This window comes from Notamacropus eugenii, chromosome 5 (genome assembly GCF_028372415.1).
Source record: "Notamacropus eugenii isolate mMacEug1 chromosome 5, mMacEug1.pri_v2, whole genome shotgun sequence".
Classification (NCBI taxonomy): domain Eukaryota; kingdom Metazoa; phylum Chordata; class Mammalia; order Diprotodontia; family Macropodidae; genus Notamacropus; species Notamacropus eugenii.
In genome coordinates, this window is record NC_092876.1 from 368,592,775 (window position 1) to 368,613,463 (window position 20,689).

The window sequence follows — 20,689 nt, forward strand, 5'->3', positions numbered from 1 at the left end:
GGCCTCAGTTTTTTTTCCCAGTAAAGTATGAGGCAAAGTCCCCAGCTGCAAGAGGTGGGGGTATCATTGGAAGCTGGAGGAGAAATGAATAGATTTGGAATAGCTGCTGTGTTATATGGGAAGACAAATTGATGATGGAGGTGTAAAAGGGTTGAACCGCTGCATGAAAATAGAGGTTACGGGTCAAATGGAAGTGATCCATCTGATGGCCAGGCTGTGTGACCTTGGGCAAGTCACCAATTGCTTCATCCTGGGTCATCTCCAGTCATCCTGATGAATATCTGGTCACTGGATTCAGATGGTTCTGGAGGAGAAGTGAGGCTGGTGACCTGCATAGCCGTCCCTCACTCAAAACAAAGTCAAATGCAAGTCATGTCATTATTTCTCTGATGGCATGGTCTTCTTCGGCAAGTGAAGGATGAACACATATGAGACTAATAAAGGGCTCACTGGAAGGGAAAGAGAGATTGGAGACTGGTGGTTGGATAAAATCTGAAGTGTTTTTCTAAATAACATATACTTGTGGTTTTTTTTTTAAATTTCTGGGATTTTCAAATCTTTTAATTTTTTTCTTTCAAATGGCTTCTGATCTTCATGCTTGGCTTAATGGAGCATGTAAAATTAAAAGAACTTCATCAGTGCTGAGTAGAAACAAACTGTGAAGTGTTTATGTGATGCTTTGTGAATTAAATCATCTAATTTATATTACACAGACATGCTGCTTTTAAAATAAAAGTTGAGGTTTCGACTCTGACCCTTATCGACTGTTTTCAAAAGAGAGTGTCAGTTTAATAACCCAGAAAATCACGTATTAAAGAATATATAAACATCCCAGATTTTCTCAAGATTATTTTATATTACAGCTGAATACAGTTAGTGAAATATATAGCAGGAGTTATTAGCCTGGAATCCATGAATTTGTTTTTTTGAAAGTACTTTGATAACTATATTTTAATATAATTGATTTGCTTTTTAATCCACTCTTGTTTTATGCATTAAAACTATCATTTAGAAAAGTGTTCACAAATTTCACTAGGTTGCCCTGACAAAAAAAAAATTAAGACAAATTATTATAGACATCAACTGTTACTCATTATTCTGGAAGCATCAAAATATCTTGTTTTGCAGTTTTCTGCTCCCCCATTGGTTATTCTTTGAAGATTCAATGCACAATAAACACTTGATTTCTGTAAATAGTAAATAAGCAATAAAGAGTATAGTGTTTTCTTTTGTATAGCTCAGTAATAAGCTTCTGTTTTAATGAAGTCTGAATACAACATAGCTGTAGGATTCTTCCTATATCATTTTGGCCATATTTTATGCCTCTTTTGTTTTTTAAGACTCTAATACTGGAAACAGAGAATGCAAACATCAAGAAGAGGTAAACAGAAACCAAGAAGATATATATTCTGATTCAAAAGTGGTCCCCTGTCCAGCTGCCAAGAAGACAAAGAAAAGACTGAGAAGTCATGTTCTTGAATACAGTAATGCTCCTTCTCTGGAGGAATCAACATTGCAGTCAGTAAGTTTACAGGACTTAGGTGGGTCTAATATGTACTTGATATTGTTAAATTATGGATGGTATATTTATAGAAGATTCAATAAATCCTGTTGTTCATCACTCTATAATTTATAAATCTGCCTTTATTGGTCCTATGATTTCATTGGTTTAGGAGTCTCTTGTTCTTGCAGATCAGAACCTTCTTGGTAATATATAGTCAAAGAAAGTTGTGTGGAACACTAGAAAGTTAAGTGACTTCCTCAGTATCACATAACCACACAGCCAGTCTGTGGTTTAGAGGCTGGTTCTCTATCCATGACGCCATGCTGCCTCTCTCTATCTGCTTTTATTATTTAACATTTCCCACTTGACTCTGTATTCATGTGCTGTAATTTGACAATATAGAATTATATTTCTTACTTCCATGTATCCATAATATTTAGGTAATAGAATGTGCTGCTTAATTGATATTGTGAAAAATGAAGAGATCACAAATAAAAATCCACAGCACCCAAACTATACTGGTGAGACAAATGGAAAGCCTGAGAGACAGTTTCTGGGTAATTGATAATTTATTAATTAGGCTAGTTTGATAAGCAATAAATTGATGGTCAGTGGTCTTGGTAACCAAATACAAAACCATGGAGATTACTGAATGTTTAAATATCTTTGGAAAATGAGGTTCCCCTGACAGGTGAAAATCAACCATAATTGGTGAACAATTAATTAAGGGGTGGGCATATTAATGAGGAGATAGGCTAACAGTCTTCTCCTGCTGAGAATGTGACTTGATCATGTGACCCACCTGCCTCCAGCAGGACAAAGGAATCCATCTCTAACTATAGCATTCTGGTTAATTTTATCCTTCATAAGCTGGGTTCCCCTAGATCACTGTAAGGGGGTGCAATTCAAGGACATAGATTTACTTCCTAAGGGCAAGAATTCACCTAAATTAGATTCTGTTTGTAAGATCGTTTAGTTGGGTGGGGTCTCCTCCAAGATCGGAGAGGATTTGGGCAGTCTCATCTCTCAGCAATGTCCTTTACAGACTGATTAATCTACAGGAACTGGTCCCTGGATGAGGAAAAAGAAAAGAAAAACCTCAATCCCAATTTAATAATTGATTATTAATATAATAGGAAAATAATCATTTTTCTCACTGGAAAGAGTTGTCTTTCATATTATTTGTTATTAATAACAAAAAATTTATTTGTTCCTCTGAGACATCATTATGAATATTATTTATCATTATGTAGTATGATAACTACAAAAGGTGTTAGAGATCGAAATGATTTTGTGCTGACTAACTGCTTAGAATTAGGTTTTTTAGAACATGTTCCTTATTTGAGCATGTTTACTTGTTATTTGTTTCTTACTTGATACAACATAAAACAAAGCAAAAAGAACCCAGCTATTTGGTCTTCTTGATTGTTTGGCATTAGGAAAATGGAAGCTTACTGTAGCTCTTTTGAAACATTTTAGTGAGCTGCTTTTAGTAGTCTTGATCACAGTTTTCTTTTGTTAACTGTTTTGTTAACATGCTAAATGTACCTAAGTTGTACAGTTCTACAAATCACTGAGCCTATGATTATTTATGGTATTTTATATCTTGCTTCTTTCCCTATATATTGAAGTAAAGAGGGAGAAAAGAAATGCCCCATATGCAGAAACACATACAACTAACTTTTATTAAGGCCTTGTGAACAGTGCTTTTTATAATGGGAGATTCCAAGAGAAGAGCTATTCCCCACCCCCAAACAAATTCTGTGCTTTCTTCCCTTTGGCTGCTTTCTCCCCTTCCTCCTATATCCAAGTAGATATGAAATTAATGTCTAGAATACATAGACTAATTTATGTAGGATTTCAGCAACTTCTTACCAAATGAAATCTCAGAATTCTCTGACACCACCAGTTCTAGAAGGGGCCTCTCTACTCAGTGTGTTGTAAGTTAAATAGAAATGAAACCTGTCTTAGGAATCTGAGAACTGAGGTTCAAATCCTAACTTTGCTGCTTACTACTAGTATGAATTTGGAGAAAATCTCTTCACCTTTTTTTTGGTCTTAGTTTTCTCACATGTAAAATGAGTGGATTGAACTAGATGACCTCCTATATATTTTTCAGCTCTGAACCTTTTAGCTTGGTTTTACTGTCTCCCCCTCTCTCCTCACCAAATTAACCAGTAATAAACTGGTTAATAAAACTAAGTTTTTGGTTGAGTTGGTTGGTTAATAATTGATCAGTAATAATAATAGTAACAATAGCTAACATTGTATAGTGCTTACTGTGTTCCAGGCACTGTGCTAAGTGCTTCACAGTAATTATTTCATGTGATCCTTACAACAATCCTGGGAAGTAGGTGGTAATATCTCCTTTTTTATAGATGAGGAAGCTGAGGCAAATGGAAATTAAGTGACTTGCCCAAGGTCATAAAAGCTATGAAGTATCTGAGGTCAGATTTGAATTCAGACCTTCCTGACTCCAGACCTGGCACTTTATCTATGTAGACGTAAATGGCCTTGCTCATTCATTTGCAGTCATGTCTGACTCTTTGTGACCCCATTTGGGGTTTTCTTGGCAGAGATACTGGAGTGGTTTGACATTTCTTTCTCCAGCTTATTTTACAGATGAGGAAACTGAGACAAACAGGATTATGTGACTTGCATAGGCTCACACAGCTAGTAAGTGTCTGAGGCCAGATTTGAACTGAGGAAGATGAAACTTCTCCACTTCAGGCCCAGCACTTTACTCACTGTGCCACCTCATTGTCCCATAAATACTTTCCATATCAAAGGGATTAATATTGGGACAACTTAGGAATAATACAGATATTAGAATTTCAATGTAAAACAGCTACAGTTTCTGATTAGGTCTTGGTTTTCAAACTGCTTAATTTGCTTTCTGCTGTCAAGTTAGATGTGCTTGCTACTTAGGCAACTGGCAATGCTGTTCTCTTGTTATCTACAAAAGTCAAAATGTTTTTTAAAAGCCTTAAAAATTTTCTTTTTATTATAGTTAAGTAAACAATACTAAGTTGGTTTTTTTTTTATCTTTAGCCTGTGTGTTTTTTCTTCAAGGCCAATATGGCATTAAAATTTGTGCTTAAAAAGGTAAATTTGAATAATATTAATATATATTCTGTACATTATTTGTGTTGTGTAGAAAGAACAAGAATATGATTTATTGCCTTCTGAATGTGGGGATCCAAGTGAAAATGACTATTTGCATGATCTTAAAGCCTTACAAGGAAACACGCTGGAGACTGTGGAAATTAGTTTTATGAAGCCTCCCTCTTTTGAGAGCCAGGAGGTTATTGTAAGTTGTGCCCAGGACAGCTTTTCTGACTCTTCAGCCACCGGGCCATTTCAGAACCTGAACCCAGTTTGCAGTGATGCTCTGGAGATTTCTTCCATTGTTGATAATGTCAGTATGTTGGTGACAGAGGCAGAGGTTCCTGTTCTAAGAAAATTGCGAAGCAGAAAGTATGAGGAGAAACAATTGTTGGTCTCTGTTGAACCAAGTAAGTATCAACTGTTATTTGATGGCTGAACCACATAAAGCATTGGAGAACTACCATCATTTTTGGACTTTCTCCCCATCACCCTCTTACTTTTCTTTTCCCCTTCCTAACCAAAAGAAACAGCTTTCTATGTCATGATTGTAGAATGTATTCTCTTGTTTAGAGACTGAAGGCTTTACTTGTTTGTATCACAGATCTTGTTATATTGTCTGGTTGGTTTAGTGGTAGTATGAGTTCTTGCTGGGGAAGGTGTTTTATTATCATTTTCATAAGATGTAAATTTATTGAAAGATCCTGTAAGAGCCAGTATCCTGATGTTCAGGAACTTTAGGTACAATGAGCTTGTGTTAAATAGAACAGTTCATTGTTAGAACTAGAATCCAGTCTGCAAAGTCCTTAGTTTTTATTTATTTAGGCCTTTGAATCTCTTAAGTATTGGGACATAGTTTGCATTTACAGAACGACATTGATTTGGATTGGGGGTCATAAGGTTTGTGTTTGCATCATCTACCTATGTGATCTTGATCAAGTTACTTAGTTAATTTGGGGTACAGCTTCTTCATTTGTAAAATAAAAGGTTTTAGACTAGATTCTCTTAAATGTCCTTTTGAGCTAAAAAAGATCCTGTGATTGGTAGAAAACATATCATATATTCTAGATGTAAGTAAAGCATTGAAGGACAAGTCAATTTTTGAATTTTTCCATCATGTTATGATTTATTATTTAATCTAGCTGATATTTAATGTCAATTACAAGTCTTTTCTGGAGATTAATAATAGTAATTCAGTTTAAGAATACATTTTTCTTTTTTAGTTGTTGTTTCCAGTGATGAAGAAGGGCCTATTGAACAAAACAATTCAGACACACTTAGTTTACAACCTGGACAAGGCTATGAGCTTGTCATTAAAGATGGGGAAAGAGTATCTGAATTGGAGTTGTCAGAAGAAACAATTCTGACAGCATCTAAATCTGTGCAGGTAAGTCAATTCTGATACAGTATCAATATTGACCGAAAATCTTTGTTTTTATTAATAAGTATATTAATTCCAATCAAAAGCACTTTAAAAAGTTTATACATATAACATATATAAATACATACGTGTATATATACATATGTATAATGTAATGATGTTATCTGTAGCAAAACGTATAATTGTTTTCTCATTTTGAAGTAAAAGGACCCTGCTGCTTCATCTTGTCATTTCTTACTCGCAGCTGAAAGGATCTTTTGATTTGGCTACATATCTTCTTTCTTCATGATTCCCATAGGTCATTTATTTAAGTATGTTTTCCTTGCATTTGCTAAAACAAGCAATCCCATTCTGCTAGTACTCATTTGGCTTCTCCTTAGTACTCTGCTCAAATTTTCATAAATGATGATTTTATTGACTAAAGGTATTGAAATAGTTAGCAGGGCAGTATATATAATGTGTCAGGAGATGGATGGATTTTATCTTGTTCAAGGAGTAGAAGGAGGCTAATGTCACTGAATTGAAGAGTACTTGGGAAGGGATTAGAAGGTGTAAGGTGTAAGAAGATCCAAGAAGGGAAGGAGGAGGGTAGGTTTTGAATACCAAATATAAGAATTATGCCCTGCAAATTGGCAAAGATGACAAAATAGAGAAATGATACAATGATATTCTTATTGTATAAATTGCTGTCTTGGCTTTGCTCATTTTATCCTCTGCTACTTCATATAGGTCTTAACAAGATTCTCAGAAATCCATCATTTTTAAAATATGACAATAGTATTCATTTATATTTCTATATCATGATTTTTTTCTCCATTTCCCAATTGATGGACAGCCCAGTTGTTTGCCACTACGAAAACAGCTGATCTTAACATTTTTTGTTCATGAGTCTTTTACCTCATTATTTGATTTTTCTGCAATATAAACCTAGTAGATGTTCAGAGGGAAAGTGTGAAGTTGAACTGTTCAGTTAGAGATTAAGACTGGCAATCCTGGAGAATATTATCATAACAGAGTTGATGATCTCAGAAATGAGGAATCAAGAGATTGTAAGTCATACTGAGGATGAAGAATAGGTTAAGGAGGAATGAGACATAGGGAGAGATGTAATTATAGAAAATTATGTTGAGGTAAAAAAAAATCATGGTTCCTAATTATGGAAATAGAACAATTGTGGGTGATAACAAGATCAGGTATGTGACCTTTGTTGTATATAGCCAAGGTGGAGTGAAGTTCATGACATTTGAGTAGGTTGATGAACTTGGAAACCAAGATATTTAACAGAATAGCAGAAAAATAAAATAAAAATGATAAAAAATGATTATAAGAAATTAAAAAGCTTTTGCATAACAAAATTATTGTAAATCTAGGACAAAATTATTGCATCTTGACTCTCGATGAAACACAAAAATACTTAATGGCCCTCAGTCTGAACAGATCCCCTCTTCTGTATTGATGGTGGCAGAAGGTGCCATACAGAAGTAGGTAAATGAAAAACAGACAAGACGTTATCTTTTTGTATATACAGTAATATAGATATGTATTCATATATGTATATATTCCCTTAAATATCTTCCAAGTATGTTTGGGTGTATGCATATGCATATATATGTATGTGTATATAGAAATACACTCACAGATATACCTATTTATCTATACCTATCTATAGATAGATATACCTATTTATATGTATCTTTTACCTAAATGTTAGAGTAAGTTTTGGGATGGAAAGGAAGACTCAAATTGCTCAAGAAAGGAGGGAGAGTGACTTGAGAACAAATAGATTACTATTATTGCTAATAGATACTATATCCTAGCCACTAGGATCTGAGTAGGGTCATACATTTGAATAGATTGAACTTAGAAATGATATCATAACTATTAAAAAGAATTTAACCTGATCACTTACACAGGAAAAAAACAAATGAATGAAGAATGTGTATTACTCAGGTTTGATATGCAGTTGGATAGATGTTTAGAGAGCCTTGTTCATCAGTATATTTGGGAAACATTATAAATGGACAATATTAGACTCATAATTAAATCAAAGGAAGAGAGCATGCCTTCAGGAAATTTCATAATTTCTTTAATGACCTCAAATTTCACACCCAAATAGGAGCCCATTATTTTAATACCAATATTCTACAGGTGTCGTTATATAGCTGTCAGGCTTAGAACATAACAGCCTATGAAGAATTGATAATGAGTGCAACACAAGTCAATGGAAAAGAACATTGTGGGTATGAGAAGAATGCAACATATTAGGATGAAGGATGAAACCAGGCAAATATGTAATGGAAAAAGAATTTAGACTAGGCTTGTAGTGAGGACACAATGAGAGAAGACAGGTGGATAACCTTAATACTTCTGTGTTATCTTTGCAGTATTAGGAGAGCCTTGAAAAGGTCTCTGGCTCATTAAGTAGATCCCTTCTGGTGACCTTATGGGCAAGAAGAGGAACACAGGATAGGCAGATGTGGACGAGTTGCAATCTGCATTTTTGGAGTGAATATCCAAATCAGTGAGATCACCGATCCTCATGAATTGTTTTTGCATACAATTGAACAATTTATAATTAAAAAAATTCAGTTGATTATTCCAAGTTAAAAACCTCTATATGAATTATACTTCCTTAGTAGCATTCAAGTTGATGTATGAAATGACATCAAATTAAGAAACTAAGTAGTACTACTATTTGAGAATGAATACAATGAAACAGGTAGCACCAAACTAAAATTTGCACCAGTCACCTTTATGGGAGTATGATCTTCACTTCCCTCCATTGTTGCAATTAGTGATGAGATAAATTTGATTATTGCTATTTAGGGACAGCTAGGTGGCACAGTGGATAAGAGTGCCAGCCCAGGGATCAGGAAGATTCACCTTCCAGAATTCAAATGTGGCCTCAGATTTTACTAGCTTTATGATCCTGGGCAAGTCACTTAGCCCTGTTTGCCTCAGTTTCTTCATCTATAAAATGAGCTGGAGAAGGAAATGGCAAACCACTCTAGCATCTCTGCCAAGAAAACTTCAAATTGGTTCACAAAGAGTTGAACATGACTGAAAATGACTGAATAACAACATTTATGTGCTACATTGAGTGTAATTTTGCAGAATAAAGTCTCTGGTATTGAAACATGAGAATATATTCACTTCCAAGTTACAGTCTTGGAGGTCCTCACTAAAGCACTGTAAATCCTCACTAACAACGCATGTGAAAAAAAAGACACTAAAATACCTTACAGCTTCCCCACCCTAGCTATTAATGTGAGTACATGGATTATAAGAAAATCTGGGCTGTCATTTTAAGACTGTAATTGTGTCTAACAAATTGTGAAGACCCAGTGAAACTTTTCTTTCTTTTTACTCCATTTATTCTATCTTTTTAAAAAAGTCCAAATTTGAGTTGGGCCTTGTTCAGGCCAATCCCCTGACAGGGTATGTTATATTTTGGAGCAAAATGAAAGAGATACTTATAGGTTTTTCATCGCTCAACAACAAAAAAAGAGATTTACTTAGCCACAGAAGGAGAAGGCTGTTAAAGAAGCATTGGCATCGAGGACATCTTGAGTTGATTTGGCTGAGGGAAGCTCCCTTCTTGAGTTACCAGTCAAGCATGTGAGAGTCCTAGAGCTCTTTGGGGCTGCTTTATACTTAGGTGATCAGAAAATGCTGAAACCTTTAAGCTCCCTGAGCCAACTAAGACTCAAAGTTCAACTCAATGCCTTTAAAGGAAAATTAGCCTTACTTGTGAGTAGAAAGAGGGATTATTTTGTGCTTATCTCAGCAGACATCTGTGATGGGGATTAGTTTCCTGTCTTTTATTTTCTTCACATGGTTGTTGTGAGTAAGGGTAGTAAAGAGGATCATGATGGTGAAGAAGTTCTGTACTGATATGAGCTGGGCCAGCAGCTGTATTATCACATGGCTCTGGTATAGGGAACATTATTTGTCTCATATATATGGCACACTGAAAGGGAATATGAGTGAAGCTGGGCAGATGGGGATACAAAGAAAGTCAGCCTAAAAACTGTAATGTTGCTAAGAGTTTGAATAGGACCAACATATTATCTGTCTTTAAGTGATGATGAATAGCATCTGCCTCTGTAGGTAATAATAAGCATATAGGTATCATAATGGTAAAGCAAATAGGATTGGCATAACAGAGTGTGCTGTCTTAGATTCACACAGTTACCATTCCTGTGCTCACCAAAAGCTATATCTTGGTTTTTTGGGAACCTCTATTACAATTAAATGCCCCAAATGAATTAACCTTTTGGGGGAAGGCCTTCCTCAGCAAATAGCTAAAGCTATTAATTTCAATGACATTGATTTAGATTCAGAAAAAGTTTAAGAACTGTTACATGGAATTCATTTTGGGAGAGACAGTTATTTAAAACAACTTTTTTTGCAAGATAAGCTCACTGTTTTTACTGAGCAAGATGTTGACCAAAATGGCAGTTTGATTTGTCACTTACTACTTCTGTATGTAAACTGCAGGCATTGGTAAATTATAGAATGGTAGTTCTATTTGGAAGAGAACTTGGAAATGATTCAATTTAACTTAATTTTTAGATAAGAATATAGACTAATTCATTATGTAAAATGTGTATAATAGAAGGCATTTAAAACTGAAATTGTACATTAATTTTTCAGTATTTGATATTCATTTAATACTTAATGTAGTTTATTTTATCCTTTATTTTTTTTCTAGGTTTCACCAAATATATTTTCAGAAAGTCTCATCATGGAAAATTTTTCCTGTATTACACCCAGTAATGAGATGGATTTACACTTGGATGTTACATTTACCTCTATTTACATTGGCAGCATAAGAGGAGTTTCTAGTGGTTGTGTTACTGTAAGTATTTTTTAGCTTGAGATATTTTTGTAACTTATCACAAATAAAATATTTGTGAATTTCTTTGAGTAAAAATAGCAAGAGAAGGATTTAGAAATTCATTTTTATCAGATGCTTTAGATTTTTAAAGTAGTTATTGCTGTTTTCAGGTCTTTCATTTTCAATTCTTATAATTTCTAATTACTCAAACTATAACAATTGCATATATTTACATAGAAATTTAAGATTTATAAAGTGCTTTACATTCCAGGGTAAGAAACAGAGGCTCAAAAAAATTGGGTGATTTGCCTAAATTCACTGAGCTAGTCACTGGCTGATTTTCTTCTACTATCCCATACTGTCTTTATTTTTAAGCATATCATCCTTTATTTTTTTTGTTTTGATGTTACTTTGAGATAAAAAAAATGACAAGTTTTGTGACCTTGGACAAGAGTTTACCTCTTTGCACCTCAGTTTTCTCACATGTAAAATGAGGGTGTTGGGCTAGAAGACATTCCTTCTAAAATTCTCTTATTTCTCTAATTTTGACACATTCCTTAAAAAACTTGTATTTATCTTTTACATAAGAGCAAAAGTATCTGAAAAGTACAGTAATATGATGTAACAATTTTTACAATTCTTCTTGCTCTGTACTAAACTGGGACAAGTGCACTATACAACTCAAGTTATAACACTTAGGTGTACTAGAAATCCTCAGCTTAGGAATGGGTAGTGTTATAAAAGTTCATTTATAAGTCATTTATTTTGTTTGGAACTCTGAAAGCATTTTGCCCTAAAGACAGTTTTATAAATGGTGGTCAGGTTCCCAGGCTAGTCCTTAAAAGCTCATTAAGCTCTGAATGTTTTTAAACTATAGTACTGCTTTACTTGTTACATCCTTGCCCCTTGAGATTTTGTTGGTACAAGTAAATTCCAATAATTATTGGATCTGATGATAAGAGCCTTGTAAAAAAAGAGGACATGGTCTAAATCCTGATCCAAAACAATAAGCAGTATCCTTCTGAGTCAAGCTAGAGTTTTTGGGGTAGCAAAATCCAAGAGGTTAGACAGGTGGCAGGAATTTGTATCAGTAGTTCAAAGTCTGGAAGGCAGTATGGAGTCAGGGAGCACACAGTACAGAGGGAGCAGTGGGCTGGGAGATGGTTGTTCAGTGATAACTTCTTGGCCTCAGATCAAGGATTTTAATTTGGTTTCACAGAATCTGTCAACTTGGGAAAAAAATTACATCTTATTTTTCCCACTCACCTTTTGTTTCCTCTGTAATCCTCTGAATTTTATTCCAAACATTATTCTGAGGAGTCCATCAACTTCATCAGACTGCCCAAGGAGTTTGTGACTCAAAAAAGATTAAAGTTACAAAGGAAGTCAATTGTATTGAAATACAATTCTTTTTTTTAAACTGTCTTTCTAGCATATTTTATTATTGATAATAATTATAATTAACATTTATATGATGCTTTAAGGCTTGCAGATTGCTTTACAATTATTATCTCATTTTATTTTTACAACACCCCTGGGAGGTAGGTACTATTATGAGGTAGGTATTGTTGTTGTTGTTACTACCATTTTAAAGATGAGGAAACTAAGGCAGAGAGAGGTCAAATGACTTGCCACATACCTCTAATTGTCTGAGACTGACTCGAGATCAAAGCTCTCTTCAGTGAGCCTCCTCATTACCTCTATATTTTCAGCCAAGTATGAATGAAGAAGATCAAGATAAGTCTCTAGATGTCAAATCTGCAATAAAAGGAACTTTACTGAAATACAATTCTTAAACTTCTAAAGCAAAAACAAGAAAAGGAAGTTTTCTGGATCCCAGGTTAAGAACCTCTGTGTAGGAACTCAAGCTAGGCTTCTGTGTTTATTTAAGGCTTTAAGAACTTTGGGTGGCAGAGTCTTTAGTAGTGATTCTTCTCTGTATATGGACTATTCATGAATTAGACATCTGTAAGTCCTGGACTGCTGTTAATAACTTTATGCAAAGATCCAAGAAGTTGTATCATCAAATCAATAGAAAAAATTTAGGTAATAGAAAAAAAATTGTTGGGGAAAAGCATACATGTACAATTTCATCTTCAGTCAATATTTAATGTTTATTTAATGCCTACTACATGTAAACATGATACTAGATAAGGGGAAAGCGAAAGGAAGAGAAGTGATATAAGATATGGATATGAATAGAGATATGATTAAGACCTTTCAAGGGGATGATTACTTAGTGGAGTATGAAGGGAGTGAATCTGGTTTTTGTAGCATATAAATATAATATAAAATAGTGTGTACAGAAAGGTTAGTGCTGCATAATGAACAACTGCTAGACATCAAGAAATATAGGGGAGTTAAGATGCTGGAATAGCAGGATGTAGGGCAAGGAGCCCCTTCCCCCCCAACTCCTCTAGACAGATCTAGAAAATGCACCAGACTAACTCCTTATGGGGAAATCCAAGAAAAAGAATGTTCATAGCTCTGGTCACCATAGTAAGATAGAGAGGTCTATGGACATTAGAGATAGGGTCTAGCCAGGACTGGTCATGGGCAGAACACCCTCAGCTACCAGGGAGCAAGAGGAGGTTCTGGACTCAGCAGGGCACCACAGGATGTGGGAACAGATGTGAATTGGCTGCTTTGTTGTCCATTGCTTAGTTCCAGGTAATGAATCCAGGGCAGTCTGTGAAAGGGGACCCTCACCAGCCTGTTGTTCCAGAGTAGGAAGTGCCTCAGGTCGTAGGCTGAGAGGAACAAGTTCAGAAGCAAGCAGCAGAAATATTGTGGGGAACAGGCAGCACTACTTTGTCCCCTTCAGCATAAAAGGCTCAGTGTGGTCACTGAGGTTGCCCAAAGTTAGTGCTTACCACTATTGTGTCAACTAGTGCTTCCTAACTGGTAGTCCACATAGTGCTATCAGCCTACATGAACTACCTCAGACCCTAAACTTATGCTGCTGAAGGTACTTATTTTGTAAAACCTTCTACATTTTTTAGTCTTGACTGTCTTTTCTCCTCATCTTCCTTGCTTCACTCCCTCCCAGCTGCCTTTTTTCCATATTTCAATCATTACTCTTTGAGCCACCATATTGATGCAATGGAGAATATAATGGTTTGTGGTAGTGAATTTAAGTATTTTGCTGCTCTGTAGCATAGTTTTGGGTTAGGAAACACTGGGCTAATTTTTGCCTTGTTATTCTCAGTCTTCCTTAATCTGTGGACTCTGATATTGCCTCTGCTCTTCTGCTAATTTTGTGTTAAATGCCTACTAAAACAACCTTAACCTGGGTCTTGTATTTCATATGTCGGTGACTCTTGTATTTTATCTGCTTCTGGCTCTATTAGAAACGTTGCTTCTATTGTATGTTAATACTTTTCACCTGCTTTTTGGACTGAATCCTGGCTCTATGGGTCTTACTCTCTATTCAGACAGACTGTCTAGGTCTGTTTTGTGAGCAATAGATTGAGGGAATGTCAGGGTCAAGGGAAGTCTTTTTTTCCCCCTAGGATTGAGGATACCTGGGAATCTTTGTAGGTGGTGGTAGAGGAGCCAATGGACAAAGGGGGTGAAAATGAGAGAAAAATAGTTAATAATTAAGGGGACAATTGCTTCAGGAGACAGGAGAGGATGGGATCTAGAGTTCAAGTGGAGGGATTAGCCTTGGTATAGAAAAGGTCCTTCCCCTTATTTAGCAACTAGAGCAAGGAGGAGAGGATGGGGAATGATGAGTTTTGAAATATGGAATGGAGAACAGGGAGCATATCAAATGAAATCACCAAGCATTCATTAGATGCTTATTCTGTGCACTGTGTTAAATTGTGGGGATACAAATACAAGCAAAAAGAAAATCAGTTCCTGCTTTTAAGAGCTTCTGACCTCCTTATTAAAAGAAGATGACACATCACAGAGACCTGAAAAGCTAGGGAAGGAGGAAAGAGGAGATGGCCTCAAAGGGATATGGGGGCTAAACCTAAAGAATGTAAAACATTGGTTTCTCAAAATGGAGGTTCTGTAAGAACTCATAAATGGGAAAAGGGAACCACAAGGTTAGAGGAGGAATACAACTGAGGCATGGTGATAAAACCTGGAGATGAATGGTTTCTGTTTTCTGAATAAAATAGGTGAGATCCTACTGGGGAGAGGAGAGAAAGTTTTATAGGAAGTTGGAGAACCAAAGGAAAAATTTGGAATAGTTACTGTGTGATAGAGTCAGTTAGAGAAGAATAAAAGGATTGCCATGTAGCAGTGAGTGGTAAGTTGAGACTGGAAAACAAACTCTTGAGAATTGTATCTCTGTTAGGGCAGTTAGAAAAAAGAGGACATGAAAAGGAGAGGAATGCTTCTTACAAATTTTGTCTAGGATTAGCCTTACATTTCTATGCTATATTCATTGCAACATAAAACTTTCAGTAGGAATATATTCTTTTTTTTTTAGTTTAATTTTATTATTATTATTTTTTAATGTTTTACAATCACTGCCATAAAATTAAGATTTTATCCCCCCCACACCTACTCCCCACTACCCTCCTCCCTCCCCATGACAGCATACAATTCTGTATAGGTTCTACATATACTTTCCTATTGAGTACATTTTCACTATAGTCATGCTATGTAGTCGAACTAAAATAAATGGAAGAAATCATATAACAAATCAAAACATGATACACAAAAACACACACACACACAAACATGATCTGCTACATTCTGTGAATGACTTCCATATTTCTTTCTCTGAGTGTGGAAGGTGTTTTGCCTTAGAAAACCACCACTGGGATTTTTTTTTTTAATAAGTTCTTGCGTTATTACAAAATTCCAAGTCTACCAGAAAAAACTCTCGCATACTGTGGTCATTGCTGTGCACAAAGTTATCCTGGTTCTGCTCCTTTCACTCAGCATCAGATCATATAAGTCCTTCCAGGCCTCTCTGAAGTCTTCTTGTTCATCATTTCTTATGGCACAATAGTACTCCATTACATTCATATACCATAATTTATTCAGCCATTCCCCAATGGATGGGCATCCCCTTGACTTCCAGTTTTTGGCAACTACAAAGAGTGCTGCTATAGATATTTTTGTACATGTGGGACCCTTTCCCATTTTTATGATCTCTTGGGGATACAGTCCTAGTAGCGATATTGCTGGGTCAAAGGGTATGCACATTTTTGTAGCCCTTTGGGCATAGTTCCAAATTGCTCTCCAGAATGGTTGGATGAGCTCACAGCTCCACCAACAATGAATTAGTGTTCCAACTCTCCCACATCCTCTCCAGCATTTATCATTTTCTTGTTCTGTCATGTTTGCCAATCTTATAGGTGTGATATGGTACCTCAGAGTTGTTTTGATTTGCATCTCTCTAATCTAAAGTGATTTAGAGCATTTTTTTCATATGATTATATATATCTTTAATTTCTTCCTCTGAAAATTGCCTGTTCATATCCTTTGACCATTTATCAATTGGGGAATGACTTGTATGGTTATACATTTGAGTCAGTTCTCTATATATTCTAGAAATGAGGCCTTTATCCCTGAGCTTAGCCATAAAAATTCTTTTCCAATTTACTATATCCCTCCGAATTTTGGTTGCATTGGGTTTGGTTGTGCAAAAACTTCTCAGTTTAACGTAATCAAAATTATTCATCTTGCATTTCCTAATGCTTTCTATCTCTTTAGTAAAAAATTCTTCCCTTCTCCATAAATCTGTTAAATATACTATTTCTTACTTCTCCAGTTTATTCATGGTATCAATCTTTATACCTAAATCATGTACCCATTTGGACTTTATTCTTGTGTACGGTGTCAGGCATGGGTCTATGCTTAATTTCCACCACACTGTTATCCAGTTTTCCCAGCAATTTTTGTCAAACAGTGAGTTCTTATCCAGAAGCTGGGGTCCTTGGGTTTATCAAACAGGAGGTTGCTATATTCCTTGCCTACTGTGTCTTGAGTGCCAAGTCTATTCCACTTGTGTACCTCTCTGTTTCTTAGCCAGTACCAAGTGGTTTTGATAATTGCTGCTTTATAGTACAATTTGAGGTCTGGTAGTGCTAGGCCACCTTCCCAAGCATTTCTTTTCATTAGTCCCTTTGATATTCTGGACCTTTTGTTCTTCCAAATGAATTTTGATATTATTTTATCCAGCTCTAGAAAATAATTATCTGATAGTTTAATTGGTATGGCACTAAATAAGTAAATTAATTTAGGTAGAACTGTCATTTTTATTATATTAGCACATCCTACCCATGAGCAACTGATGTTTTTCCACTTACTTAAATCTGACTTTATTTGTGCAAAAAGTGTCTTGTAATTGTGTTCATATAATCTCTGGGTGGAATATATTCTTTATGAGGAAAACAAATTTATTGTTACCAGAATGTGTTTTATAAGCCTATATATAGGTTCATTAAAACATTTTAGCAGTAGTTTTAGACTTTGCTCCATTTGCTATAAAGTGCAGTCATTTTAAGAATTTTTGTCTTAGCAACGCACTTTCTTCTTAACTTTTGGCAAGAAATAGCACACTTTGGGCTAAATGTAAATAACGGTTCTTTGAAAGTACCAGAATAAAAAAAATTATTTGACTTTATTTAACTGGATCTTTTTAGCCAAAATTTACAGCCAGTGTATACACTCTATCACATATTCCGCACCCCCCCCCCCCCCCCCGCCATGGTTTACTACTTAAATAGTAAGCAAAGCAACCTCTGTACACTAGATCCTAGCTGACTTGTACCAAAGGAGTGTGACTTATCTAATTTGACAGATCCATACTAGGGGTACAAAGAGTGGGAAAACAAAGATGATGGAATTTTTTTGAGAAATAGAATTTGAAATAATGATTAATGGTTTGTACTATTGTAAATTTATTTATTTTATAAATGTAGGAAGCCCAGTACTTCACTAAATTTTTTTTTGCTATTTTTATTGAAATCTTTTACTAGTTTAATTAGTCAAAGCACATTAATCTGGGGGCCAGCATTGTGCATTTGAACCTTGAGTGGGGATCACTTTGCTTTGTACTATTCCAAATTCATTACAAATCTTGACCAGGCATGTCACAAATTTGTTGATCATGAAAGAATGTGAATGGATGAGTGCAAATTCATCATCTCTAATTGTGCAAAATTCATAGCAAAATTCCTACAATGGGGCAGTATTTTCTGAGAATAATGAAAATGAAATTTTCTTGAAGTTCTAGAAAAGCAATGGCTTAGACAAAGGAAAGCAGATTAAAAAATAGCCAGTGTCTAAAACAATAAGGAAAAAGCATGGGGGAATGGTAAAGCAGTAATTTGAAATATATAAGAACTTAGGAGGTTAGATAAAATAGTGACTTAAATTAGGTGGAATGTTAGGTTCTTTCTAGTCTGATAAGGAATCCTGCTTCTTCATTTCTGTACCAACGAAGCATAATTTTGTATATGGAAGAAGTAATTATTGTAATTTAATGTTCATTGAGACTACCTGAGTTTTTTGACTTAAGTTATTGGTTTTAAAACTGAGCATATGGGAAATAGATTATATGATTCTTAAATATTTATGACATGAAAATTTCAAATGAGAACATTTACTTGGTTGGCTGATAAAGGGACATAACTTTTATAGTACAGGTTGCAGGATGTGAGTTTATGATTTGAAAAAGAAAAATTTTGAAAGCTGTTTTAAGTAGCAACTTGACAAAACTAACTTTTACTTTTTAATTTTCCTTTAAGTTCACAACAAAGTATATAAAGATTCCATTTCAAGGTAAGCAATTACTGCTTTATGACCTACTCTCTTCACTGTACTTCTGTGCACAAAATAAGTTATTTCTGCCAATTTTCTGTGAAAATATTATGAAACACTTTTTCCTTTTCCAAGTACTTTTTTGTTCCTAATTGCTTTTCATTGTGGCCACTTCAGCATAACTAAAAAATTTAGTAATATACAAGTCAGCTTAGTGGTGTTCAGCAGTTTCGACATTATTGATTTTGAAAATGTCTTTAAAATACTAAAGCTATTCTCAAAATAGTGCAGGATGCTGATGCTTAGAAATTCATCCTTCACAATATTTATATCATACTAAGTAAACATACTAAGAGGCCTAATTAGGGCAATACATTAAATTACTATGAGGTATCTCTACTTAGTACTTTAGAAGAAAAAAATTAATCCACAAATATCAGAAAGTTTTAGTATATTACTAGTTCTCTGTGATATAAGAATTAAATTTTTTTAGAAAAGTCACACTTGGAAAAGTTTAGTGTAGAAGGAATGAAGAGTTAAAACAGTAATTGAGGGGAGATTTAATAAGTCAGTTGAGCGTGAAATTTATTGCCTTTTATTGCTCTTCATAATTTGTTATATACAGTCCATGTAGTTGCAAATAAGTGCTTATGGAGGAGAAGGGAAGCTTTTATTAGAAAGATGTCACCCTTACTAATAATTACCAGTAATTCACTAAGTACAAATTTAGTTTTGATTGGCTTCTGAATCACTAATACTGCTTCATGGTTCTTACTGATGGCATTCGACCCTTTTCAGCTTTTAAGATCATAGCTCAAAATGAAGAATTTATATATATAATATATATATATATATATATATATATATATAGTGTAAGTTTTCAACCTAAGGAAACATTTCTCTAGTTTTCCTTTTTAATAAATTATGATAGGAATTGAATTTTAACAAACTAGACCCTCTAGGGTTTAAGTACAATTTACGGTTAATTACTATACCGTCTTTCTGTTTTTGATATGACATCCCTTCTTGTATTTAGTTTCAAATCTTTAAGATAAAGTTCAGAAATTCAGTTAACATTTATTAAAATTCTACCATATACAAAGTACTGGGAATACTGAGACAAAAACTTTAAAATAGTCCCTTCTCTAAAGGAGTTTACATTCTTCCAGAAGACATAACATGTTCGTATAAGTAAATGAGGGTAATTTGAAGAGGGAAAGAATATTAACAATCCCTTCATTAAGCCTTTTAGAAAGTTAAGGGAATGACATTCCAAGAATAGGGAGAGTGACTTCTGTGAATGAATACATGGAAGTGGAATGTGGAATTCTGAATGCTGGGCTAGCAAGGTAATATCCCATTTTTTTAAACATAAAATTCATAAAGGATAGTAATGTAAGATAGAGCTGAAAAGGTCATTCATTTGGACCCATATTGGGAAGTACATTAAATTATAGACTGAGGAATAAGGAATAGGGAGCCCCTTGAAAAAGATATGGGTAACTTCCTAAATAGGTTAATTTCTTAAATGATGACATGAGTAAAATTTAAAGTTTTTCTTTTGGTTTTCTTTAGTGTCTCTGAATAAGATTTCATTGTTAGTGGATACCATGCATTTAAAGAAGTTTGGGTTGTGGACACATAAAGATGACAACCATTGTAAGAGAAATTCTGTCATTTTCCTCTGGACATGTTCAGATTACCTAGAAATGATTGAAAACCAACTTGGAAAATCTGTTTTAAGGCAACTATGTAAGTATATGGTGAATTTTAAATTCTGCAGATCCAGAGAAGTCTCAGAAAGAATTCGGTTTCCTTTTCTAATTTTGTTTTTAAGGGTTTACTTATTTTGTTTATTACTATATGCTATATCTAGCTTTCTGTATTTTTCACATCATTCCTCCTGATAGTTATGATTTAAACTAAAGTGTGGGGTAAATGGGTTGATTTTCTTAGTATCTGCATGTGGAATTCTGTTAATTAGCTGCCATTCTAGATAACTTTCATTTGTCTTTGAGACTTATACTTCCATTTTCTAAGAAATAGTGACAAAGTTAATTAGTGCTAAATTTCATTTCTCTATTCTTTCAACAAGTTTCTTTGATTCTGGAGAGATAGTACTGACAAGGGC

General features: G+C 34.7%; 1 protein-coding gene and 1 long non-coding RNA gene across 11 annotated transcripts in view; one reads left to right on the top strand and one right to left on the bottom strand.

Annotated features, from left to right (window-relative positions):
* Window positions 1-20,689, top strand: part of SENP7 (SUMO specific peptidase 7) — a 165,665-nt gene that overhangs the window by 91,476 nt on the left and 53,500 nt on the right. For all 10 annotated transcript variants that reach the window (XM_072614148.1, XM_072614149.1, XM_072614150.1 and 7 more), the window contains 6 exons: window positions 1,341-1,522; window positions 4,662-5,019; window positions 5,833-5,996; window positions 10,705-10,851; window positions 18,546-18,579; window positions 20,134-20,310. In XM_072614148.1, the coding sequence (XP_072470249.1) occupies window positions 1,341-1,522; window positions 4,662-5,019; window positions 5,833-5,996; window positions 10,705-10,851; window positions 18,546-18,579; window positions 20,134-20,310 (1,062 nt within the window). The remainder of the gene's footprint in view (window positions 1-1,340; window positions 1,523-4,661; window positions 5,020-5,832; window positions 5,997-10,704; window positions 10,852-18,545; window positions 18,580-20,133; window positions 20,311-20,689) is intronic.
* The window catches only part of LOC140506711 (uncharacterized), a 51,411-nt gene continuing 32,582 nt past the window's right edge, over window positions 1,861-20,689 (bottom strand). The window contains exons 2-4 of the long non-coding RNA XR_011968044.1: window positions 12,470-12,588; window positions 12,097-12,187; window positions 1,861-2,575 (exon numbers count right to left, since the gene is read on the bottom strand). This is a non-coding gene — a long non-coding RNA (uncharacterized lncRNA). The remainder of the gene's footprint in view (window positions 2,576-12,096; window positions 12,188-12,469; window positions 12,589-20,689) is intronic.